The 22,161-nt window shown below is 42.5% G+C and overlaps 1 protein-coding gene across 37 annotated transcripts in view; it reads left to right on the top strand.

Annotated features, from left to right (window-relative positions):
- Window positions 1-22,161, top strand: part of LOC140126346 (protocadherin gamma-C5-like) — a 431,655-nt gene that overhangs the window by 290,303 nt on the left and 119,191 nt on the right. For 2 of the 37 annotated variants that reach the window (XM_072145682.1, XM_072145671.1), the window contains exon 1: window positions 3,435-5,996. The exons of 32 other annotated variants lie outside the window; for them this stretch is intronic. In XM_072145682.1, coding sequence (XP_072001783.1) covers window positions 3,555-5,996 — 2,442 coding nt within the window. In that variant the 5' untranslated portion in view covers window positions 3,435-3,554. Of the gene's footprint in view, window positions 1-3,434; window positions 5,997-8,768; window positions 11,358-18,956; window positions 21,555-22,161 lie in introns of those variants that run through there. 3 more of the 37 variants (XM_072145677.1, XM_072145667.1, XM_072145688.1) reach the window with 2 other exon arrangements.

Genomic DNA, 22,161 nt, shown 5'->3' with positions numbered 1-22,161 from the left:
CAGGATTTCAGTATTGTGCAGCCTTTACATTATCCTCAACTAAAGGATTTATGTCAAGAAGCCTCATCTGAGGGGGAATCACTGAATGACCCAAACAATGTAAGTTATCATATTATAATAACATAGATTTTTATTTTTTTTGTGGGAAACCTAAAACAATAATGAATTGATATTTTTTAGCCTTTTTATTTTCCTACAGTTTTAGTAATAGTATTTCATTTGCTGGCACACAAATATTGTAGCCAGTCTGAACAGTGCATTTTATTAGGTCATTTGGTCTTACTGCCCTATGTTATCTTGGTGGGTCCCATTCCAAACATAACACAGATCAGTACAAGTCGGTTCTGTGTCTGAATACAAACAAGATTTAACAATACATGTAGGTCAGGATGGTTCCTCGGGGATCCCAGTAGCAGATTTACCAAACTAATTTACCCCTAGCCCCAGAATAACATGATGTAAAATTTATGACGTTTTTGGGTTTGTCATCCTGGATATCTCTGCAGTAGCTCAAGTAATTCTAGCAATGTAAATGGAAGTTATACCTTGTAATCTCTTTGTTTTATATAGTCATTATTCATCTTCATCTGTATTATGAACAGGGTGTAGGTTTTGTAGTTGATTATCCTCATGTTTTCTCTGTGTTTTCTGAACAGTTTTGTTTTGTTCATTTTTATATTATTGTTTCAAAGTATTGTAAATGTAACAATTTCTGGGGTTGTGAGATAAAAGTTGCTATTATGTTTCTGTACTATTCTCTTTATATATCACAGTCCTTTGTTCTATATCAGGTCTTCCGAATTTTTATGGTGTTATAATATGTATAGTTTGCCAGGTTCAGTCACATGTCAGTGTATCTTTAACTTAAATCAAATTGAATATTAAATCAGGGAAATATACATTGGGTATGAATGGAGCATATACAGTAGAATAACAAAATTGTCATGCCAGTTAATAATTCTTTCCAATAAAAAAACTTAGCCTTTTTTCATCATAGTCACCATCATCGTTTTCATCTTTGAACAACCTTATTGTCTCTTATCTGTGATGTGTGATATTCTACTGATTATCACCAATTTATTACATTGTATAATCCTTTACAAAGTGTTAACCAGGGTGTCAGCTACACAATGCTAATCCCAACAATTGAAACTATAACATCTGATGCAGGATGGATTATACTGCCATCACTTCTCATCTTCAATGTAAAGGCTTTTCCAATCAGCTTGTATGTTTGAACTTACATGTAGTTAGACTGTTGTACTGTTGTCGTCTCTACCTATATTTTATGTTTTGCACTGTTCAGTAGCTATACTACAGAAAAGCTCATATACTACTATCTTTCTGTTTTAGACGCGCTTGACAGATACTGTATAAACCTGCTGTACCCTACTACCGTACTTTCAAGGGAAACCCAGTGCAACATTGATTCTGCATGCATGCAATAGACAAGTATGCTCTTCTTAATATGTTAACAAACAAGGGGCTGGCGTTGGGTGCTTTGGCGTGGAGATCCACAGGTCTTTAAGGTGGTTATATGTGATGAAATTATTCTCACTTGCTCCAGTGAAAAATATAGCATGTCATAGGTGGAAGAAGGTCCGTGCAGTCAGTGGTGGTGGACCTGGCGTTGTATCGGAAATCCACAAGGTTTTGTCTTGTTCTGAAAAGCGCTGCCACACTCAAGGATAGAAACGGAATGTGGTATCCATAAAATGATTTTATTAAACAGTAAAACACTATGCGTTTCGGCTCCAGGCTGGGGCCTTCGTCAGGTGAACAATTACATACACCTGACGGAGGCTCCAGCCTGGAGACGAAACGCATAGTGTTTTAGTGTTTAATAAAATCATTTTATTGATACCACATTCCGTTTCTATCCTTGACAATTACATACACCTGACGAAGGCTCCAGCCTGGAGCCGAAACGCGTAGTGTTTTACTTTGTAATAAAATCATTTTATGGATACCACATTCCGGTTCTATCCTTGAGTGTGGCAGCGCCTTCCAGAATGGGACGAAACCTTGTGGACTTCTTAATATGTTGTGATTTTGCATGTACTTGTCCTGTGGGTTACAGGAATACTGTTAATATATCAGTACAAGCTACAGCAGGACACCAGCAGCTAAGGAGAAAGGCAGAGGGAAGGGATTTTTTGGTGGTTTCACCTTTTTCTCCATGTTTTTCCCATAGCATTGCATAGAATATGAAATGGTGTCACCAGAAAGCGCCAAGGTCTCAAGCAGATTGTTTATGCAAACTGAAAAAATAAAATACTAGACAGTTTGTGCTTTTGGAATGTGTACAAAAAAATTGGAAATGAAAAAAGGAAGAATGGCTTCATCTTTGTGAGGTTAAATACTACCTGCATACTACAGGCATGTTAGTGTTACCCCATTTTACTACTACTGTTCCCAGTGTCTGCTCTGGAATCTAGGAGATTTTATCCCTTGTATTTCTGCAAAGCTTAAAGCACTTGAAATGTGGTTGACATGTCTTAAAACAATCACATATTTTCCTTAAGAAACAAAGTTTCCATATCATGAATTTACTTGGGTCCATATAAAATCTAGTCCATTTAAATTTGCTAATATATCAGTTTGTGAGGCATTTTATTTAAAAATGTTCTCCCTGTAATTCGAAATTTTATACAATACTTTTGGATTTTGCTATTGTCACTAAATAGATGCTGCAGCAGAATGATCTCTTCTTATTCATATCATTTCTCAAAAGAAAGTGTATAAAATGTAATTATAACTTAATCAATAAAATATGGTATTGCCAACAATATTTGTTTTAATTACAGGCAGTCCCCGGGTTACATACAAGTTAGGGTCTGTAGGTTTGTTCTTAAGTTGAATTTGGATGTAAGTCGGAACTGTATATTTTATCATTGTAATCCCAGCCAGAACTTTTTTGGTATCTGTGACAATTGGATTTTAAAAATGTTGGGTTGTCATAAGAACCAGGATTAACACTAAAGCTTCATTGTAGACACCTGTGATAACTGTTACAGCTGTTTACTGTAGCCTAGGACTAAAGTACAGTAAATTACCAATATCCAGTGGTCAACTAGGGGGTTGTATATAAGTCGAGTGTTCTTAAGTAGGGGACCGCCTGTAGTCTCACATTACAAATAATAATAAATGTTTAGTTAATAAACTACTTAAGTTATTAAAAATGTTACATTTGAATGTATACATTTTTGCTAAATATCATTTATGCTATGAAGTACAAATGAAACCTAAGTAAAAAAAAATTGCAGTTTTCACTAGCATCCAGCAGAGGGCAGTCTTGTCCTCCAGTCACATATTGCAGTAATACTAGAGAAGCTGCTTGTCTCAGCTCTGCGCTCTCCTCCCCCTGGCTCAGTGATTCACCCTCCCATCGTTTCTCTCACACAAAGAAGAGCTGCCGTGCGGATGAGATCGCTCTGGATGTTTCCTTTATATGGATTATCTTTTTGGGAATATGGAGGGATGATATTACCCTCATGTAGCTTGGATTACACAGGATCTACATGACATCAGATATCAAGACAATCATTTAAGATATGGACATCAGAGGCTTTTGTCAGAGCTGGAAATGGCAAGTAGTCTGCTCCTTTCTCCTTTGTAGCTGGGGCTGGGTCTCTGGGCAGCTTCGTTATTCTATTGTTGAGGAGTCTGATCCAGGGACATTGGTAGGAAATGTAGCTCAGGATCTGGGGATAAAACGTGCAGATCTCTCTCAGCGCAGGATACATCTGAGATCTGACAAATACCAAAAATATTTCACTGTAAATCAGGCAAATGGAGGGTTGTCTGTGAAGGAGAGGATTGATAGGGAGCGTCTGTGTGGATTTAGTCCCCGCTGTTTACTGCAGTTAGAGGTTGTGGCTGAGAATCCTGTGCAGCTTTATAGTCTAGAAATAGAGATTCTGGATATTAATGATAATTCTCCCACATTCTCATCTGATGCTCATATTATTCAGATTACAGAAATATTTGCAAGTCCTGGAGCCCGTTTTGCCTTAGAAATTGCAAAAGATTTAGATGTTGGTGTGAACGGAGTCAGTCAGTATACACTGAATACAAATCCTTATTTCTCATTGTCTGTGAAGAGTCGCAAGGATGGAACACTCATCCCTCAGCTGATACTAGAAAAGGTTTTAGATAGAGAAGAAAAACAGGAGCATAACCTGATCCTCACAGCTATAGATGGAGGAGAACCAGCCAGATCAGGGAGCTGCAGGATAAGAATAGTTGTATTAGATATTAATGATAATCCTCCAGTCTTTAATCAGTCGGTCTATAAGATCAGTATTAGGGAGAATCTCCCATTGAAAACTGTCATATTAACACTGAACGCCACAGATCAGGATGACGGAGCAAATGGTGAAATTCAGTTTTCCTTTGATGGCCACACATCTGAATCTGCTAGAGAAATATTTTCTCTAAATGAGCAAAATGGTGAGATTTATATTAATGGGTTGGTGGATTTTGAAGATTCTACTTTTTATGAATTATCCATTAAAGCAGAAGACAAAGGATTTCCTCAATTAGAAGGAAACTGCATAGTCCAGGTGGAAGTAGAAGATGTCAATGATAATGTCCCAGAAATTACATTCTCCCCAGTAATTAATTATATCCCAGAAAATGCAGCGGTAGGAGAAATTGTTGGATTTATGAATGTAAAAGACAAGGACTCTGGAAAGAATGCAGAGATAAAGCTGGTTTTATCACCAAATGTGCCTTTTAGAATACAACAGATGAAAAGCCGCTATGCATTGGTGACAGATGGGAATCTGGATAGAGAGGAGACCCCACAATACACTATAGAGCTGACAGCCTCTGATTTAGGGTCTCCTCCTCTATACAGTAAGACAAGCGTCACCCTCAGTGTGTCAGATATTAATGATAATGCTCCGCTCTTCACACAGTCTACTTATAATGCTTTTATTAAGGAGAACAGTGACCCCGGGACTCTTCTATGTACAGTATCTGCTACTGACCTAGATGAGGGGGTGAATTCTGATCTGGTTTACTCCATAGTTGAGAGTCAGATTGACGGCTCCTCTGTGTCCTCCTATGTTTACATTCATTCTAATGATGGGAATATATACGCTCAGCGATCCTTTGACTATGAGCAGATCCAGGTTTTACAAATCACCATAAAGGTAGAAGACTCCGGATCTCCACAGTTATCTTCCACTGTTCCCGTCTTTATCTTCATTCTGGATACAAATGACAATCCCCCCACTCTGCTGTATCCAGAACACTCTGAGGACCTCATTGTCCAAGAGAGGATCCCAAAGTCTACAAGTGCTGGATATCTGGTCACCAAACTGTCAGCAGTGGATCTGGACTCTGGTCACAATGCCTGGTTGGTGTTTACTCTCATTGACCCCATCAATTATTCATCCTTCCAAGTGTCTAAACACACAGGAGAGGTGAGAACTGTACGAGGATTACAGGAGATGGAGAACATGGAGCAACAACTTGTCATTTCTATCAGTGATCAGGGGAATCCTCCATTATCCACCACAGTGACTGTACTTGTCAGTATAGCAGATGAGGTGATAGTGGAAAGACCAAAATCTGGTGACTTCCTGACAAATTCCAAACCCCCATCAGATATGACTCTGTATTTAATCATCTCCCTGGTGGCCATCAGCTTGGTGTCACTTGTCACCTTCATGATATTATTGGTGAGATGTCTGAGGAAGGACACTTATGATTACAGCAGTAGTTGCTGTTTTCTTGGTGGATCCCAATCCAAACCGTACACGGATCAGTATCAGCCGGCTCTGTACCTGAACACAGACGGGACCTTAAAATACATGGAGGTCAGGATGGTCCCTCCAGGATCCCAGGGGCAGAGTTACCAAACTAATTTACCTCCAGACCCAGAGCAACAGGATTTCAGTATTGTGCAGCCTTTACATTATCCTCAACTAAAGGATTTATGTCAAGAAGCCTCATCTGAGGGGGAATCACTGAATGACCCAAACAATGTAAGTCATCATATTAAAATATAATAACATAGATGATTTTCTACTGTGGCTTACTGTTTTTGATTATAGTAGTTGATTTGCTGACACACAAATTGTAGCCAGTCTGAACAGTAATTCTTATGGGGGCATTTTTGTGGGGCCAAACTGTACATTGATTTGAATTAGCTGGCTATGTATCTGAATATGACGAATACTTAGAATACACAGAGGGCTGGATGGTTCCTCCAGAATTCCAGTGGCAGAGTTACTAAATAAGTTTAACTCCAGCCCAGAACAACATGATTTAAATGTTATGAAGCATATGGATTTTCTCAAACTAAAGAATATTGCCAAGGGTATGGTAGTTGATCAGACTTTTCTAGCAATTGTACATGAAAGTTATACCTAGTTAACTATTTTTTTAATGTAATCATTATTCTTCTCCATCTGTGTTATGTGCAGTGTGTAGGGTTTATTATTTATTATCCTCTTGTCTACTCTTGACAGTTTTGTGGTGTCCATTTTAAAATGCAGCTTGAAAGTAATGTAAATGTAGCAATTTTGGGGGTTTTGAGATAAAGGTTGCCATTATGTTTCTGTAATATTCTTTTTATATATCAAAGTATTTGTTCTATAGCAAGTCCTGAGAATTTTTATTGTGTAATAATTTGTTTTGTTTGCCAGGTCTAGTCACTGAAATTCAATTTAGTTTGCTTAAAGATTACATCATGGAAATATACATCCGGTATGCTGTAAATAGAGCATATTGAGTAGAATAGCAAAATTATCATGAGTGATATTTAATAAAACTTTCAAATAAAGTAAAAAAGCTTTCTATTATCCATGTCACATGCTCAAAGTGACAACTCTGAAATCTTTCTACAACCTTATTGTCATTTATCTCTGATATGTGACATCCCGCTGATTGTCACCAACTTGTTATTGCATATTACTTTCTTTTACATCTTGTTAGCTTGGCAGGTCAGCTAATAAATAATAATTTCAAAAATGTAATTCATTGGATCTGATAAAATTATTATGTATTATGTTTGCATTATGACATAGGAAATCAATATAAATGTGTTGACTCTGTAACTCTACTGACCAAAAGATTAGAAGGGATTTGATATTAAGACCAAGCAGTGAGCAGTAAAAACAAATCCCATAAGAAAATGGCAGAACTTAAGCTTTTTTTGTCAGTTTCACCAATTTTTTTCCTCGGTTTTTCCCGGAACATTTCACAGAATGTTTAATGGTGGCACAAGGAAGCATAATGGGGCATATATATCATTGTGCCTGCGTCCATTTTTTGTCTATTTTTGCAAATAAAAGAACGTCTTTAGAGCTTGTTCATTGCATTTATGAAGTGTTTGCGCCAGTGTAAAAACCTCTGCACCTAAAGGGGCATGGTAGTTCTTAGAGTTTGTAACACATTTATTACTGCGACTCGACACAATTGTGCACAATGGGGCAGATTTACTTACCCGGTCCATTCGTGATCCCGCGGCGCGTTGGATTCGGGTCTTCCGGCGATTCACTAAGCCAGTTCCTCCGACGTCCACCAGGTGTCGCTGCTGTGCTGAAGTCCGCCGACGTATAATGAAACTGCACCAAAAAGAAAAAGATGCATTTGTGTGCAACTTTCTGTAGCAGCGCTAAATGTGCCAGATAATTGAACACTGTGCGCCACTATTGGATTATCTATTGCAACCTGCACATTAGTGAGGTAAACTGCACTAGGGCATTTTGCACCACTTTTGATATATCTGGACCAATGTGTCCCGCTGGTTAGGAGTCCTTCTACAGGATGTTTATGTAAATGGAAAAATAAAATAATAAACACTTTGGGTTTTTGGAATGTGGGCAGTAAAAAAATGGAAACGCAAAAAGACCTGGTCCTTAAAGGGTTAAATACTACTGGTATGCGTGCATAATTCCATTTTGTTACTACTGTTCCCAGTGCCCATTCTAAAACCTTGAAGATTTTATGCTTTTAATTCTTGCAACGCTTAAAGCGTTCTGAATTAGAAGTAGATACTTCATTTTTTTTTTTGGTTGACATTTTGATACAAATTACAGATTTTCCATAGATGCAACATTCCAGTGTTTTTAATTTACATATTCCAATGTGTTTTTTTACCCCCTTTGCACAGGTGCACATATACTAATATAACTTTATCCTTAAATAACTCTTAATACAAATTACACAAACTACCTTTATTGAAAGTATCCATCTAACCAAATGCTACCTAGGCACAGTCAAAATCCATCCGTTTTTAAGCAATTTTATTAAGATTAAAATTTTCTCGTCTTCATGGATCCCACTGTAAAATCTAAATTGTATATAATATTCAATAATATTACTATTGTGACTTAATTCCATGTTGCAGTAGAATAATTTCTTCTTATTTAACCAACTGAGTCCATATAATTTCTCAAAAGCAAAAGTGTATAAAAGTAATTAAAACAAAATAATTAAAATATGTGATTGCCAATAATATTTTATCATTTATTGTATTATTTTAATTAAAAATCATACCCAACAGAACATATTGAGCACATTATATAGAGGATTTTTGCCAAATATTTTGTGATGTTATTGTATTTGTAATATAAAGTAAAGATAGAATCTAAGCAGACAAGCATTTGCAGTTCTCACTAACATCCAGCAGAGGGCAGTCTTGTACTCTAGTCTAAAACTACATTAATGCAAGTAAATCTGCACCTATCGGCTCTGCGCTCTCCTCCCCCTGGCTCAGTGATTCACCCTCCCATCGTTTCTCTCACACAAAGAAGAGCTGCCGTGCAGATGAGATCGCTCTGGATGTTTCCTTTATATGGATTATCTTTTTGGGAATATGGACAGATAATATAACCCCCTTGTAGCTTGGATTACACAGGATCTACATGACATCAGATATCAAGACAATCATTTAAGATATGGACATCAGAGGCTTTTGTCAGAGCTGGAAATGGCAAGTAGTCTGCTCCTTTCTCCTTTGTAGCTGGGGCTGGGTCTCTGGGCAGCTTCGTTATTCTATTGTTGAGGAGTCTGATCCAGGGACATTGGTAGGAAATGTAGCTCAGGATCTGGGGATAAAACGTGCAGATCTCTCTCAGCGCAGGATACATCTGAGATCTGACAAATACCAAAAATATTTCACTGTAAATCAGGCAAATGGAGGGTTGTCTGTGAAGGAGAGGATTGATAGGGAGCGTCTGTGTGGATCTAGTCCCCGCTGTTTACTGCAGTTAGAGGTTGTGGCTGAGAATCCTGTGCAGCTTTATAGTCTAGAAATAGAGATTCTGGATATTAATGATAATTCTCCCACATTCTCATCTGATGAGCGAATTATTAAAATCACAGAGGTGTTTACTAGTCCTGGAGCTCGATTTGCCTTAGAGATTGCAGAGGATTCAGATGTTGGTGTGAATGGAGTCAGTCAGTATACACTGAATACAAATCCTTATTTCTCTTTGTCTGTGAAAACCCACAAAGACGGAACACTCATCCCTCAACTGATACTAGAAAAGGTTTTAGATAGAGAAGAAAAACAGGAGCATAACCTGATCCTCACAGCTATAGATGGAGGAGAACCAGCCCGATCAGGGAGCTGCAGGATAAGAATAGTTGTATTAGATATTAATGATAATCCTCCAGTCTTTAATCAGTCGGTCTATAAGATCAGTATTAGGGAGAATCTCCCATTGAAAACCGTCATATTAACACTGAACGCCACAGATCAGGATGACGGAGCAAATGGAGAGATACAGTTCTCATTTGATGATCACACATTCAAGTCTGCAAAAAAAATATTTTCTTTAAATGAGCAAAATGGGGAGATTTATATCAATGGACTGGTAGATTTTGAAGATTCAAATTTTTATGAATTATCCATTAAATCAGAAGACAAAGGATTTCCTCAATTAGAGGGAAGCTGCATAGTCCATGTGGAAGTAGAAGATGTCAATGATAATCCCCCAGAAATTACATTTTCCTTAGTGACTAATAATATCCCAGAAAATGCACCTACAGGGGAAATTGTTGGATTCATTCATGTAAAGGACAAGGACTCTGGAAAGAATGGAGATATAATGCTGGATCTATCACCAAATGTGCCTTTTAGAATACAACAGATGAAAAACCGCTATGCATTGGTGACCGATGGGAATCTGGATAGAGAGGAGACCCCACAATACACTATAGAGCTGACAGCCTCTGATTTAGGGTCTCCTCCTCTATACAGTAAGACAAGCGTCACCCTCAGTGTGTCAGATATTAATGATAATGCTCCGCTCTTCACACAGTCTACTTATAATGCTTTTATTAAGGAGAACAGTGACCCCGGGACTCTTCTATGTACAGTATCTGCTACTGACCTAGATGAGGGGGTGAATTCTGATCTGGTTTACTCCATAGTTGAGAGTCAGATTGACGGCTCCTCTGTGTCCTCCTATGTTTACATTCATTCTAATGATGGGAATATATACGCTCAGCGATCCTTTGACTATGAGCAGATCCAGGTTTTACAAATCACCATAAAGGTAGAAGACTCAGGATCTCCACAGTTATCTTCCACTGTTCCCGTCTTTATCTTCATTCTGGATACAAATGACAATCCCCCCACTCTGCTGTATCCAGAACACTCTGAGGACCTCATTGTCCAAGAGAGGATCCCAAAGTCTACAAGTGCTGGATATCTGGTCACCAAACTGTCAGCAGTGGATCTGGACTCTGGTCACAATGCCTGGTTGGTGTTCACTCTCATTGACCCCATCAATTATTCATCCTTCCAAGTGTCTAAACACACAGGAGAGGTGAGAACTGTACGAGGATTACAGGAGATGGAGAACATGGAGCAACAACTTGTCATTTCTATCAGTGATCAGGGGAATCCTCCATTATCCACCACAGTGACTGTACTTGTCAGTATAGCAGATGAGGTGATAGTGGAAAGACCAAAATCTGGTGACCTCCTGACAAATTCCAAGCCCCCATCAGATATGACTCTGTATTTAATCATCTCTCTGGTGGCCATCAGCTTGGTGTCACTTGTCACCTTCATGATATTATTGGTGAGATGTCTGAGGAAGGACACTTATGATTACAGCAGTAGTTGCTGTTTTCTTGGTGGATCCCAATCCAAACCGTACACAGATCAGTATCAGCCGACTCTGTACCTGAACACAGACGGGACCTTAAAATACATGGAGGTCAGGATGGTCCCTCCAGGATCCCAGGGGCAGAGTTACCAAACTAATTTACCTCCAGCTCCAGATCTACAGGATTTCAGTATTGTGCAGCCTTTACATTATCCTCAATTAACTGATTTATGTCAAGAAGCCTCATCTGAGGGGGAATCACTGAATGACCCAAACAATGTAAGTCATTATATGATAAAATAATAGCATTGATATTTTTCTTATGTGTTAAATCTTAAATGAGAAAAAGATTTCATTATTTACTTGCACATTTTTTCTTTTCCATAATTTGAGCTATTGTATTATAGTTATTTTGTTGGTATATACATATATATATATATTGTGGGGATTTGGCCCAGTAGAGACCGTGGTAGCGGGGTGCTGGGATGCAGTTCAAGACAGGGACACCAGGGTACAGTCCAAACAGGTCTCGCCTGCGTTTATTGCAGCAAAATAAAACCAGCCTTTACATTCAGGTATTTGAATAAACAAAAGAAAACCTACCCGTCAGGGTGCTAACTATACAAATAGTCCACTAGCTCACACTAAACAAAGATCACGTGGCTGCTCCAGACACACAGGTCAGAGCTGTGTCCTCTCAGCCTCCTTCCACAGAGAGACAACCCACTCAACTCTGCTGAGTCATTTTATCCAGGCTAATTAGGCTGTTCCCATCACCTGTGTCCAAGGTGCTGGACAAACCCACCTCAGCACTAAGGCCTTGCATAGAAGCAAAACCTAGGGGAAACATACCGCCCATCCACAGTTAACCCCTTCAGTGTCTCACATACCCTCCCCCTCTGTTTGACCCTGTGGGGACGAACATTTTTGGCCATCAGACAGTGGGTACGGGATAGGGCATCGGCATTCCCATGCAGCTTTCCTGCTCGATGTTCCACCGTGAATTTAAAATTCTGGAGCATTAGGAACCACCTTGTGACCCTGGCGTTCCTCTCTTTGGCCTGACTCATCCAGGTTAGGGGAGAGTGATCGGTCACCAGTGTAAACTGCCGCCCTACCAGATAATACCTCAGGGATTCCAGAGCCCATTTGATCGCTAAGCACTCCCTCTCAACTATACTATAGTTCTTTTCAGGAGGTGTGAGCTTGCGGCTCAGGAATGTCACGGGATGTTCCTCACCCTCCACTACTTGGGACAGGACAGCCCCCAAGCCCACGTCAGAAGCGTCAGTCTGCACAATAAAGGTCTTGGTGAAGTTAGGGGTGATCAGTATCGGTCCCTCACACAAAACCGTCTTAAGTCGCTGAAACGCCCCCTCAGCCTCTTCACTCCACTTTACCATCACCGCCCTGCTACCCTTAGTCAGGTCAGTCAGGGGTGCCGCTATTGTCGCAAAATCGGGGATAAATCGGCGATAATAGCCCACTATGCCCAGAAAAGCCCTCACTTGCTTCTTGCTCAAAGGTCGTGGCCACTGCTGGATCGCCTCTACTTTATTTACTTGGGGTTTGATGACCCCTCGCCCAATACGGTACCCCAGGTAACGGGCCTCTTCCAGACCCAGTGCACACTTTTGGGGGTTCGCTGTCAGCCCTGCTGCCCTCAGGGAGTCTACCACTGCTTGTACTTTGGCTAGATGACTCTCCCAGTCGCTACTATAGACTATGATGTCATCTAAGTAGGCCGAGGCATAACTCCGGTGAGGTTTTAGCACGAGATCCATTAACCTCTGGAACGTGGCGGGAGCCCCATGTAGCCCAAAGGGGAGTACCACGTACTGAAAAAGCCCATCAGGGGTAACAAAAGCGGTCTTCTCTTTAGCCCTGTCAGTCAGGGGTACCTGCCAATACCCTTTCGTCAGGTCAAGGGTGGAGAAGAACCTAGCCTGTCCAAGTCGTTCTATCAACTCGTCAACCCTGGGCATGGGATAGGAATCAAATTTGGACACCTCGTTCAACTTCCTAAAATCATTGCAGAACCGTAGGGAACCATCAGGCTTGGGAATCAACACAATAGGACTCGACCAGTCACTTTTAGACTCCTCGATAACCCCCAGGTCTAACATCTGCCTGACTTCTTCGGATATGGCTTTTGGTGTACCCGGATGTGGGGTTCGGTTATGATGTCATGCTTGATGACTGAAGTACGTCCCGGTAACTTAGAGAACACCTCCATATTTCGGAGCACAAACTCCCTTGCTTCCTGAATCTGGGCCCTGGAGAGGGACTCCGAGATCCGTACTTCAGGCACCTTGGCATCTGGTACACCTACCTCCGGTGTCCCCTTCTTGGAGACAGACGCCTTCTCTACTCCCATGGCCATCAGGGACTCTCTTTCCCTCCATGGCTTTAGGAGGTTCACGTGGTATATCTGTTCGGGTTTCCTCCTCCCCGGCTGAGATACCCTGTAGGTTACCTTCCCCACTCTCTCCATGACCTCATATGGCCCTTGCCATTTGGCCAAGAACTTGCTCTCCACGGTGGGCACCAGAACTAGCACTCTGTCGCCTGGGTTAAAGGTCCTGAGTCTGGCTGACCTATTGTAGACCCTAGACTGGGCCTCTTGTGCCCTTGTCATGTGCTCCTTTACAAGGGGCATTACCGCCGCTATGCGGTCCTGCATAAGGGAGACGTGTTCTATCACACTACGGTGGGGGGTCCTCTCCTGCTCCCAGGTCTCCTTGGCTACATCCAAAAGCCCACGTGGGGAACGGCCATATAACAGTTCAAAGGGTGAGAAACCCGTGGAGGACTGGGGAACTTCACGTATGGCAAACATCAAATAGGGCAACAAACAATCCCAGTCCTTTCCATCTTTGCTGACCACCCTCTTAAGCATCCCCTTCAAGGTCTTATTAAACCTCTCGACCAGGCCATCTGTCTGGGGATGATACACAGAGGTGCGAAGCTGTTTTACCTGTAGTAACTTGCACATCTCCTTCATTACCCTAGACATGAATGGGGTACCCTGGTCAGTCAAGATTTCCTTGGGGAGACCTGTGCGTGAGAACACCTGGAACAGCTCCCTAGCAATATTTTTGGAGGAGGTGTTCCTTAATGGAATCGCCTCGGGATACCGCGTAGCGTAGTCCAGGATAACTAGGATGTATTGGTGCCCCCTGGAGGATTTGACTATGGGGCCAACCAGATCCATTGCAATCCTTTCAAAGGGCACTTCTATGATCGGTAGCGGGACCAAAGGACTCCTGAAGTGGGAGACCGGGGCAGTAAGCTGACACTCAGGGCAGGAGCTACAATACCGGTTTACCTCCTCCCACACCCCGGGCCAGAAAAATCTCTGCAGGATCCTTTCTCGGGTCTTCTCAGCACCTAAGTGCCCTCCCAGCACATGTTTGTGTGCCAACTCTAGCACCAGCCTACGGTGAGATTGGGGTACTACAAGTTGCTCAACCTCCTCACCCCGTATCTGGTCGACCCTGTACAACAGTTCCCCAATAATCACCATTCGGGGGTATATTTTATCAGCCCCTGGTATTTGGAGTACCCCATTTATCACCTTAACGTTCTCCCGTGCTTTAACCAAGGTAGGGTCCTGTAGCTGTGCAGCCCCAAAATTTTCACGGGAAATCTCAAGGTCCAGCATGTCGGCCACCTCCTCGTGGCCCTCGACCTCACCAGCTAGGACCTCTAGGGGAGAGAATTCATCACATGGGGTCACCCCTACTGCTGGTGTGTGTACATCGGCCTCAAAGGGTTCAGGGGCCAAGGCCGGACATACCTGATGTCCATTATCTGCAACAGCACCTGAGGTGGGTCTTCGTCTCCAGAGGTCCCAAAACACCGGTAAGTCTCTGCCGATAATAGCCTCATGAAAAAGGGTCCCCACCACCCCCACTTCATGGGTAACAGTACCACAAGGGGTATGTAGGTTGATGACAGCAGTGGGATATTCGCGAGTGTCCCCATGTATACACAACACTCCCACTCTCCGCCCACTGTATAGTCCAGGATCAACCAAAGTTCCCCGCACCAGGGTGACCAGACTCCCTGAGTCTAGCAAGGCTTCCACTGTGTGACCACCGATTGTGACCATGCATACTTGGGGTTCTGCATCCGTGACTGACTCAGCCGCCAGAACTGGCCGGGCAAACAGTGACACTCGCCGGGTCTGGTTGCAGTCCATTGGCTCCACTGACAGTGGACAGTTGGCAGCAATATGGCCCATTTCATGGCACCGCCAGCACTGGATGCGGCCATGACCTCTGTCACGAGCCTCACTGGGTTTCTGGGTTTCCACGCCCCCCAATGAACCCCCTCCCAACCTGACATGTCTCCCCTTTTCCGCAGTAGCAGTCTTACCAGCTGGTTTGGTGACCCTGTCACTGGCACTGCTTCGTGTCGGAGAGGTAAGTAGCAGGTCCTCCGTAGCCCGATACCTCTCTACTAGGGACACAAGCTCCTCAGCTTTTGTGGGACCGGCCTGTCCAACCCACCGCTGGAGCCGAGAGGGCAGAGAACGGGTGAATTTGTCGAGGACCACTCTCTCTACCATCTGTGCGGGGGTGCAGTCCTCTGGTTGTAGCCACTTCCGGACAAGATGGATCAGGTCATGCATTTGGGAGCGTGGGGGTAATTTTTCTGAGTAAGCCCACTGGTGGACCCGGCTGGAGCGAACTTGAACGGTGACCCCAAGACGAGCCAGAATCTCCGCCTTTAGCTGGGGGTACTCACGGGCCTCCGTTTCACTCAGGTCGTAGTAAGCCTTCTGCGACTCGCCGGTCAGGAACGGTGCCAGGACATCTGCCCACTGCTCAGCCGGTAACTCCTCTCGCTCAGCTACTCGCTCGAACACTGTGAGATACGCCTCCACGTCGTCGGTCGCCGCCATTTTTTGTAAAGCCTTTTGTACTGCAGCCCGTGCGGAACGCTGGACAACCGGGTACCCTTGTAGACCAGTATGGGACCCCTCAGTAGTCGACGCTTGCGGTGCTGCCATAATGCCAGAAAACTTCTCCATCATCAGCTGGAACATGGCTCGGGACTCCTCCTGCTGTTGCTGGAGCATGGCTCGGGACTCTGCCTGCTGTTGCTGGAGCATGGCTTGCTGCTGTCGGGACCTCTCCTCCTGCTGCTGGAACATGGCTTGCTGCTGTCGGGACCTCTCCTCCTGCTGCTGGAGCATGGCTTGCTGCAGCTGCCGATTAGCCAGGGACTCTTCCTGCTGCTGCTGCCGATTAGCTCTGGCCTCCTCCTGCTGCTGGCGGGACCTCTCCTCCTGCTGCTGGAGCATGGCCTGCTGCTGCTGCCGATTAGCTCTGGCCTCCTCTTGCAGGTATTTAATAAAGTCCTCCATCTTGGCTTTATCCTGCACTTTGCCTGCTGCTTTCACCCAGGCCATGCAATGTTGCAGGATGTAGCGAGCCTTTCAGGTGTGTGTCTTTTTGAACTGCCCGCAATCCGAAGCACCATATGTGGGGATTTGGCCCAGTAGAGACCGTGGTAGCGGGGTGCTGGGATGCAGTTCAAGACAGGGACACCAGGGTACAGTCCAAACAGGTCTCGCCTGCGTTTATTGCAGCAAAATAAAACCAGCCTTTACATTCAGGTATTTGAATAAACAAAAGAAAACCTACCCGTCAGGGTGCTAACTATACAAATAGTCCACTAGCTCACACTAAACAAAGATCACGTGGCTGCTCCAGACACACAGGTCAGAGCTGTGTCCTCTCAGCCTCCTTCCACAGAGAGACAACCCACTCAACTCTGCTGAGTCATTTTATCCAGGCTAATTAGGCTGTTCCCATCACCTGTGTCCAAGGTGCTGGACAAACCCACCTCAGCACTAAGGCCTTGCATAGAAGCAAAACCTAGGGGAAACATACCGCCCATCCACAGTTAACCCCTTCAGTGTCTCACAATATATATATATATATATATATATATATATATATATATATATTTATACAGTATATTGCGTCTGAAACCAATCTGTATACACTTATTCCTATCAAGACATTTTTGACTCACAGACATGTAAAATATTTGGTATCCTATTAATATCCTTTAATTAAATAGAGAAATCCCAGAAATAATCACATTGTTCCCAAAGTGGGTATGAAGGGTGGTGAAGGGTTCAATGGCGGAGTACTGTGCACTTGCTATAGCCTGCAACCGCTTAAGCCAAATTTCTTCAGACTAATGGCACAAATCTGGTGGTGGCGGAGGACAGGGTTTCGTTGCTTGTTGGCGCACAAAATGCAGGGATATGATAAATCTCCCTTCATGGGAGTGTGCAGTTGTAGACATTAATGTGGGTGAATGAATGTACTTTACTTTGTCAGACAAGTGGTTCTTTCCTCATCAGCACTTAATGTTATGTATATCATATTATTAACTTATTTACTATACTATTCTGTTCTATATCAGAATCTTTGTTGGTTATCTTCTTATTGAAATATATCTACTCTTGCAAGCTGTAGCCTCCTTTTTATGGACGCTCTAATATTATGAATGTTCTCAGTGATCACAGGCACCAACAGGAAAAATAGGCCTGAATTCATGAACCACTCTGTGTGCCCATAGCAACCAATCACATCAGTACTTTCTCTTCCTACAGAGCTCTGGTAAAATAAAAGCTGTTCTGTGATTGGTTGTCATGCTCTACAATGACAGGATTTTCATATTCATATTCCTCCTTTCATGTTTGGTTGGCTTTTTACATAGTAGAGCAAAAATTTATAGGGGCTTATTTTCTAAGGGATTTTGGTGCAAATTTCTCAAAAATATCAGCACTTGTAGTTTTCACTTCACTTATTAAGTGTTTCTGCAACAAGAAGGGGGCATTTCCTGTAGGAAAGTGGAATGGTTTATCATGACTCCTTTTTGTCTGAAAACAATAGGCCAATAGGTTGAAAAAACGGAGATGAGACACTACAATTATGATTCCTTTTGACTGTCTAGGCCAGTGGTGGCGAACCTATGGCAGATGCACAAGTCGTTATAATTACAGAGAGTAATCACCTGCAGGTCCATCACAAGACCATGGACATTTTTCTATCCACTGGAAGTAAACATAGAAGCTTTCTATAGAATGACAGCAAGCAGAGATCTAGAAAACCATGAGGAATTGCTGCAGAAAGTATTTTGTAAAATTGTTTAACTTTTCCTTACACAATCCATATCAATTATTTGCTTAAAGTGTACAACCCCTTTTAAATCTGAGGTTTCCATTAATGATGTATTGTACTTTGATACCTGGCATATATGGTCTCTTTCAATTGGATGAAATGTATCAATACTCTGTGTGGATTGGTCTCATGTCCTCTGTCTAGGACTGTGGGAGGTATTTATCATATGCTGGAACTCTAAAACCAGCGAATGATAGCCCTGCTACCCCTCCGGCATAGCTGGATACATCAAGAGGCTTAGGTCCCAATTCTTACTTGGCGTAGAAATAAGCGCAGCCGGCGACTTTCACATTTGAGAAGTCGCTGGCTTAATTGAGTTCACCGGCGAGGGGGGATCTGGATGTGCAATACTTACCCCTTGTATGGATGGAAGATTCAATTTGCTTGTTAGGCTTTGTTCCTTATCATGCCATATAGTTTCAGGTGTTTAATTTACATATATTTCCTTTGCAACCCCTATATTGGATGGCCACATGCAGATACAGTAGTATAGGTATTTGTATATGCTTATGAATGTGAATGAAATTTCCAATCTGTAGTTTACAGAGTTGTCCAGCAGAGGGCACACTTGTCTTCTAAAATAATTTTAGCTCCATCACTATATCTATTCATTCTGCATCAGCACTCTCCTCCCCCTGGCTCAGTGATTCACCCTCCCCTCTTTCCTCTCACACACAAAGAAGAGCTGCTGCAACAATGACAGACCAGAGGACATTATGGATGCGAGATAAAGGGTGTATTCCATGAATCGAGGATTTCTTGCATTACCTATCATTGATGGAAACTACAAAAAGGGATTTTATACAGAATTTACACATCCAGGATTTAAGATATGGACTATCAGAGATCATCAAAGGCTTGGGCACGGCAAGTAGTCTGCTCCTTTCTCCTTTGTAGCTGGGGCTGGGTCACTGGGCAGCAGCGTTATTCTATTGCTGAGGAATCAGAACCAGGGACATTGGTGGGGAATGTGGCTCAGGATTTGGGGATAAATCTTGCGGACTTAGAGCGGCGCAGGCTTCATTTAGGGACAGATGCAGGAAGCAGGTATTTTATTATTGATCAGAATAGGCTTCTCCTTGTCAGACAAAGAATCGATAGAGAAGAGCTTTGTGGAGCTATTGTGAGCTGTTTGCTGCATGTAGAGATCATGGTAGATGATCCACTAGAACTGTTTAATCTGGAAATCACAATATTGGACATTAATGATAATTCCCCAGTATTTCCTATTGATAGGCAAGAAATAAAAATTATAGAACAGCTTTCTAGTCCTGGTGCACGATTTCCATTAGAAACAGCACAAGACCCCGATGTGGGTATTTATAGTATAAACCAATATAAACTAAACTCCAATCCATATTTTGCTTTGTCCGTCTCTAATCATAAGAATGGATTGATTGTTCCTGAACTGGTGCTGCAAAAGATTCTAGACCGGGAGGATAAGAGGGAGCATAGGCTTCTGCTGACTGCACTGGACGGGGGAGAAAAGCCTCGTTCAGGGACCTTACAGATCACAGTCACAATATACGATATCAATGATAACCCACCAATATTTTCTCAATCCATTTATGACATTAAGGTCCTGGAAAATCTACCTTTAAATACTGTTATCATAAAACTGAATGCGACAGATACAGATGACGGACTCAATGGAGAGATCGAGTATTCCTTTCATCGCCATACTCTCGATGCAGCAAGGAATGTATTTGACTTAAATCCACAGACTGGTGAAATATTCATTAAAATGGATGTGGACTATGAAGAATCACATTATTATGAGTTGTCTATAAGGGCAGTAGATAAAGGTGTTCCAGAAATGGAAGGACGATGTGTTGTACAGGTAGAAGTAGAGGATGTAAATGATAATACACCAGAAATTAGTTTTACATCTAAAACTAATGAGGTTCCTGAGAATGCCCCCATAGGAACTGTGGTTGGATTTATCACAGTCAGAGATAAAGATTCTGGTAAGAATGGAGAGATTAGACTAGATGTGTCCCCAGGTTTACCCTTTACATGCCAGCCCATGTCTCAGCGTTATGCTCTGGTCACTAGTGGACCTCTGGACAGGGAGAAGCTCTCACAATATACTATTACACTGACGGCCTCTGATCTGGGGTCTCCATCTCTCAGCAGCCACATTACAATCAGCCTTAATATCTCTGATGTTAATGATAATCCTCCAGCATTTCTACACAATGTCTACAATGCCTTCATAGCAGAGAACAATGAGGCGGGCAGACTGTTATGTACAGTATCTGCTGGAGATCCGGATGAGGGAGCTAATGCAAACCTCATCTACTCCATCGCTGAGAACCACATCCATGGTTCTCCCGTCTCTTCATTTGTCTACATTAACTCCGAAACTGGGAACATTTATGCACAAAGGTCTTTTGACTATGAACAATTCCAGGTTCTGCACATCACAGCGAGAGTGGAAGATTCTGGATCTCCAAAATTATCCTCCAATGTGTCTGTCTTCATATTTATTCTGGATACCAATGACAACTCTCCCACTATCTTATACCCAGAGAATACAGGGGAGACCACGGCTCAGGAGACCATTCCCAGATCTGCTGCTGCGGGGTATCTAGTCAGTAAGGTGTCTGCAGTGGATGTAGATTCGGGGCACAATGCCTGGCTCCTCTATAGTCTGCTTCAGTCTGCCAGTCCTGCTTTATTCCACATCTCTGAATACACAGGAGAGGTCAGGACTCTGCGAGGTTTACATGAGACAGATAACACGGAGCAGAGACTGGTGGTTGTAGTCAGGGACCATGGGGAACCTTCTCTGACTACTACAACCACTATCATTGTCAATATATTAGACACTGTGGTTCTGGAAAATCCTAAATCTCAAGACTTTCTCACAAATGCCAAATCTACTCCAGACCTGACCCTCTACCTGATTGTCTCCCTTGTGGCCATCAGTGCAGTTTTCCTGGTCACATTTACTATATTACTTGTGCGGTGCCTTAGGAAGAATTATGATTCTGGGTGTGGATTCTGCTTTACTGACAGATCACTTTCTACAACCTATATGGATCAGTACAAACCAACCCTTTACCTGAACACAGATGGGACATTAAAGTACATGGAGGTGCGGATGGCTCCACCAGATCCACCTTTGCAGTGTTATCCTGGATGTTTCCCTCCAGCGGATGTGGCTGATTTTACATTTCCAGCTCCTTCTGATTTTCCTCAGCTCACTGACAAATGCAGGGAAACTACAGTCACAGACCCAAACATTGGACATGACCAGAACCAGGTGAGACAATGCCACATATTTTTCTTCTTTGTTATAGGAAACAATATGCCTCTTAATACATCCTGATCCTAACACTAGTGTTCTATAAATTGCTTTAGGAAATATAGGTCATGTACAGGCTGAAACTTAAAAAACTAAACAGATGAAAACGTGAGGAGCAAATCAGTTTTCGTTGCCCCTGATCTGACTGTAAATTTTCTGACTGTGGTCAGAAGAGTCTCTCTTGTCTGCACACTGCAGTGCTCTCTGCCTCCTGACCATTCCCTGTCATTGCATTTTATATCCATCTCATGGATCTCATCATTCCCATCTCTGATCTGTCTAAATTCTATTTTTATGTGTGTCAGATACTAGTAGAATCTTCAGAAACTAAATAAAAGTGTAGATAGACCCTGTACTATGAAAATTTAAGCACATTGTCAGCACACAGCATCTCACAGCACAAGCGCCCCTTATACTGCTCTGACAGAATTGCTGCCGAATTGTCCAACTAAGCACTAGCTCACATTTTTTCTGTCCTGTCAAACACAGTCCAGCTGCAATACAAAACTGGTGCAGACACTTCATAAATATATGTGCAAGCAGTTAGTATGTTCTTTTCAGTGCA

The sequence above is a fragment of the Engystomops pustulosus genome, chromosome 4 (assembly GCF_040894005.1).
Source record: "Engystomops pustulosus chromosome 4, aEngPut4.maternal, whole genome shotgun sequence".
Lineage (NCBI taxonomy): Eukaryota > Metazoa > Chordata > Amphibia > Anura > Leptodactylidae > Engystomops > Engystomops pustulosus.
The sequence above is the reverse complement of the archived record's forward strand: the minus strand, read 5'-3'. Positions and strand labels throughout refer to the sequence as shown.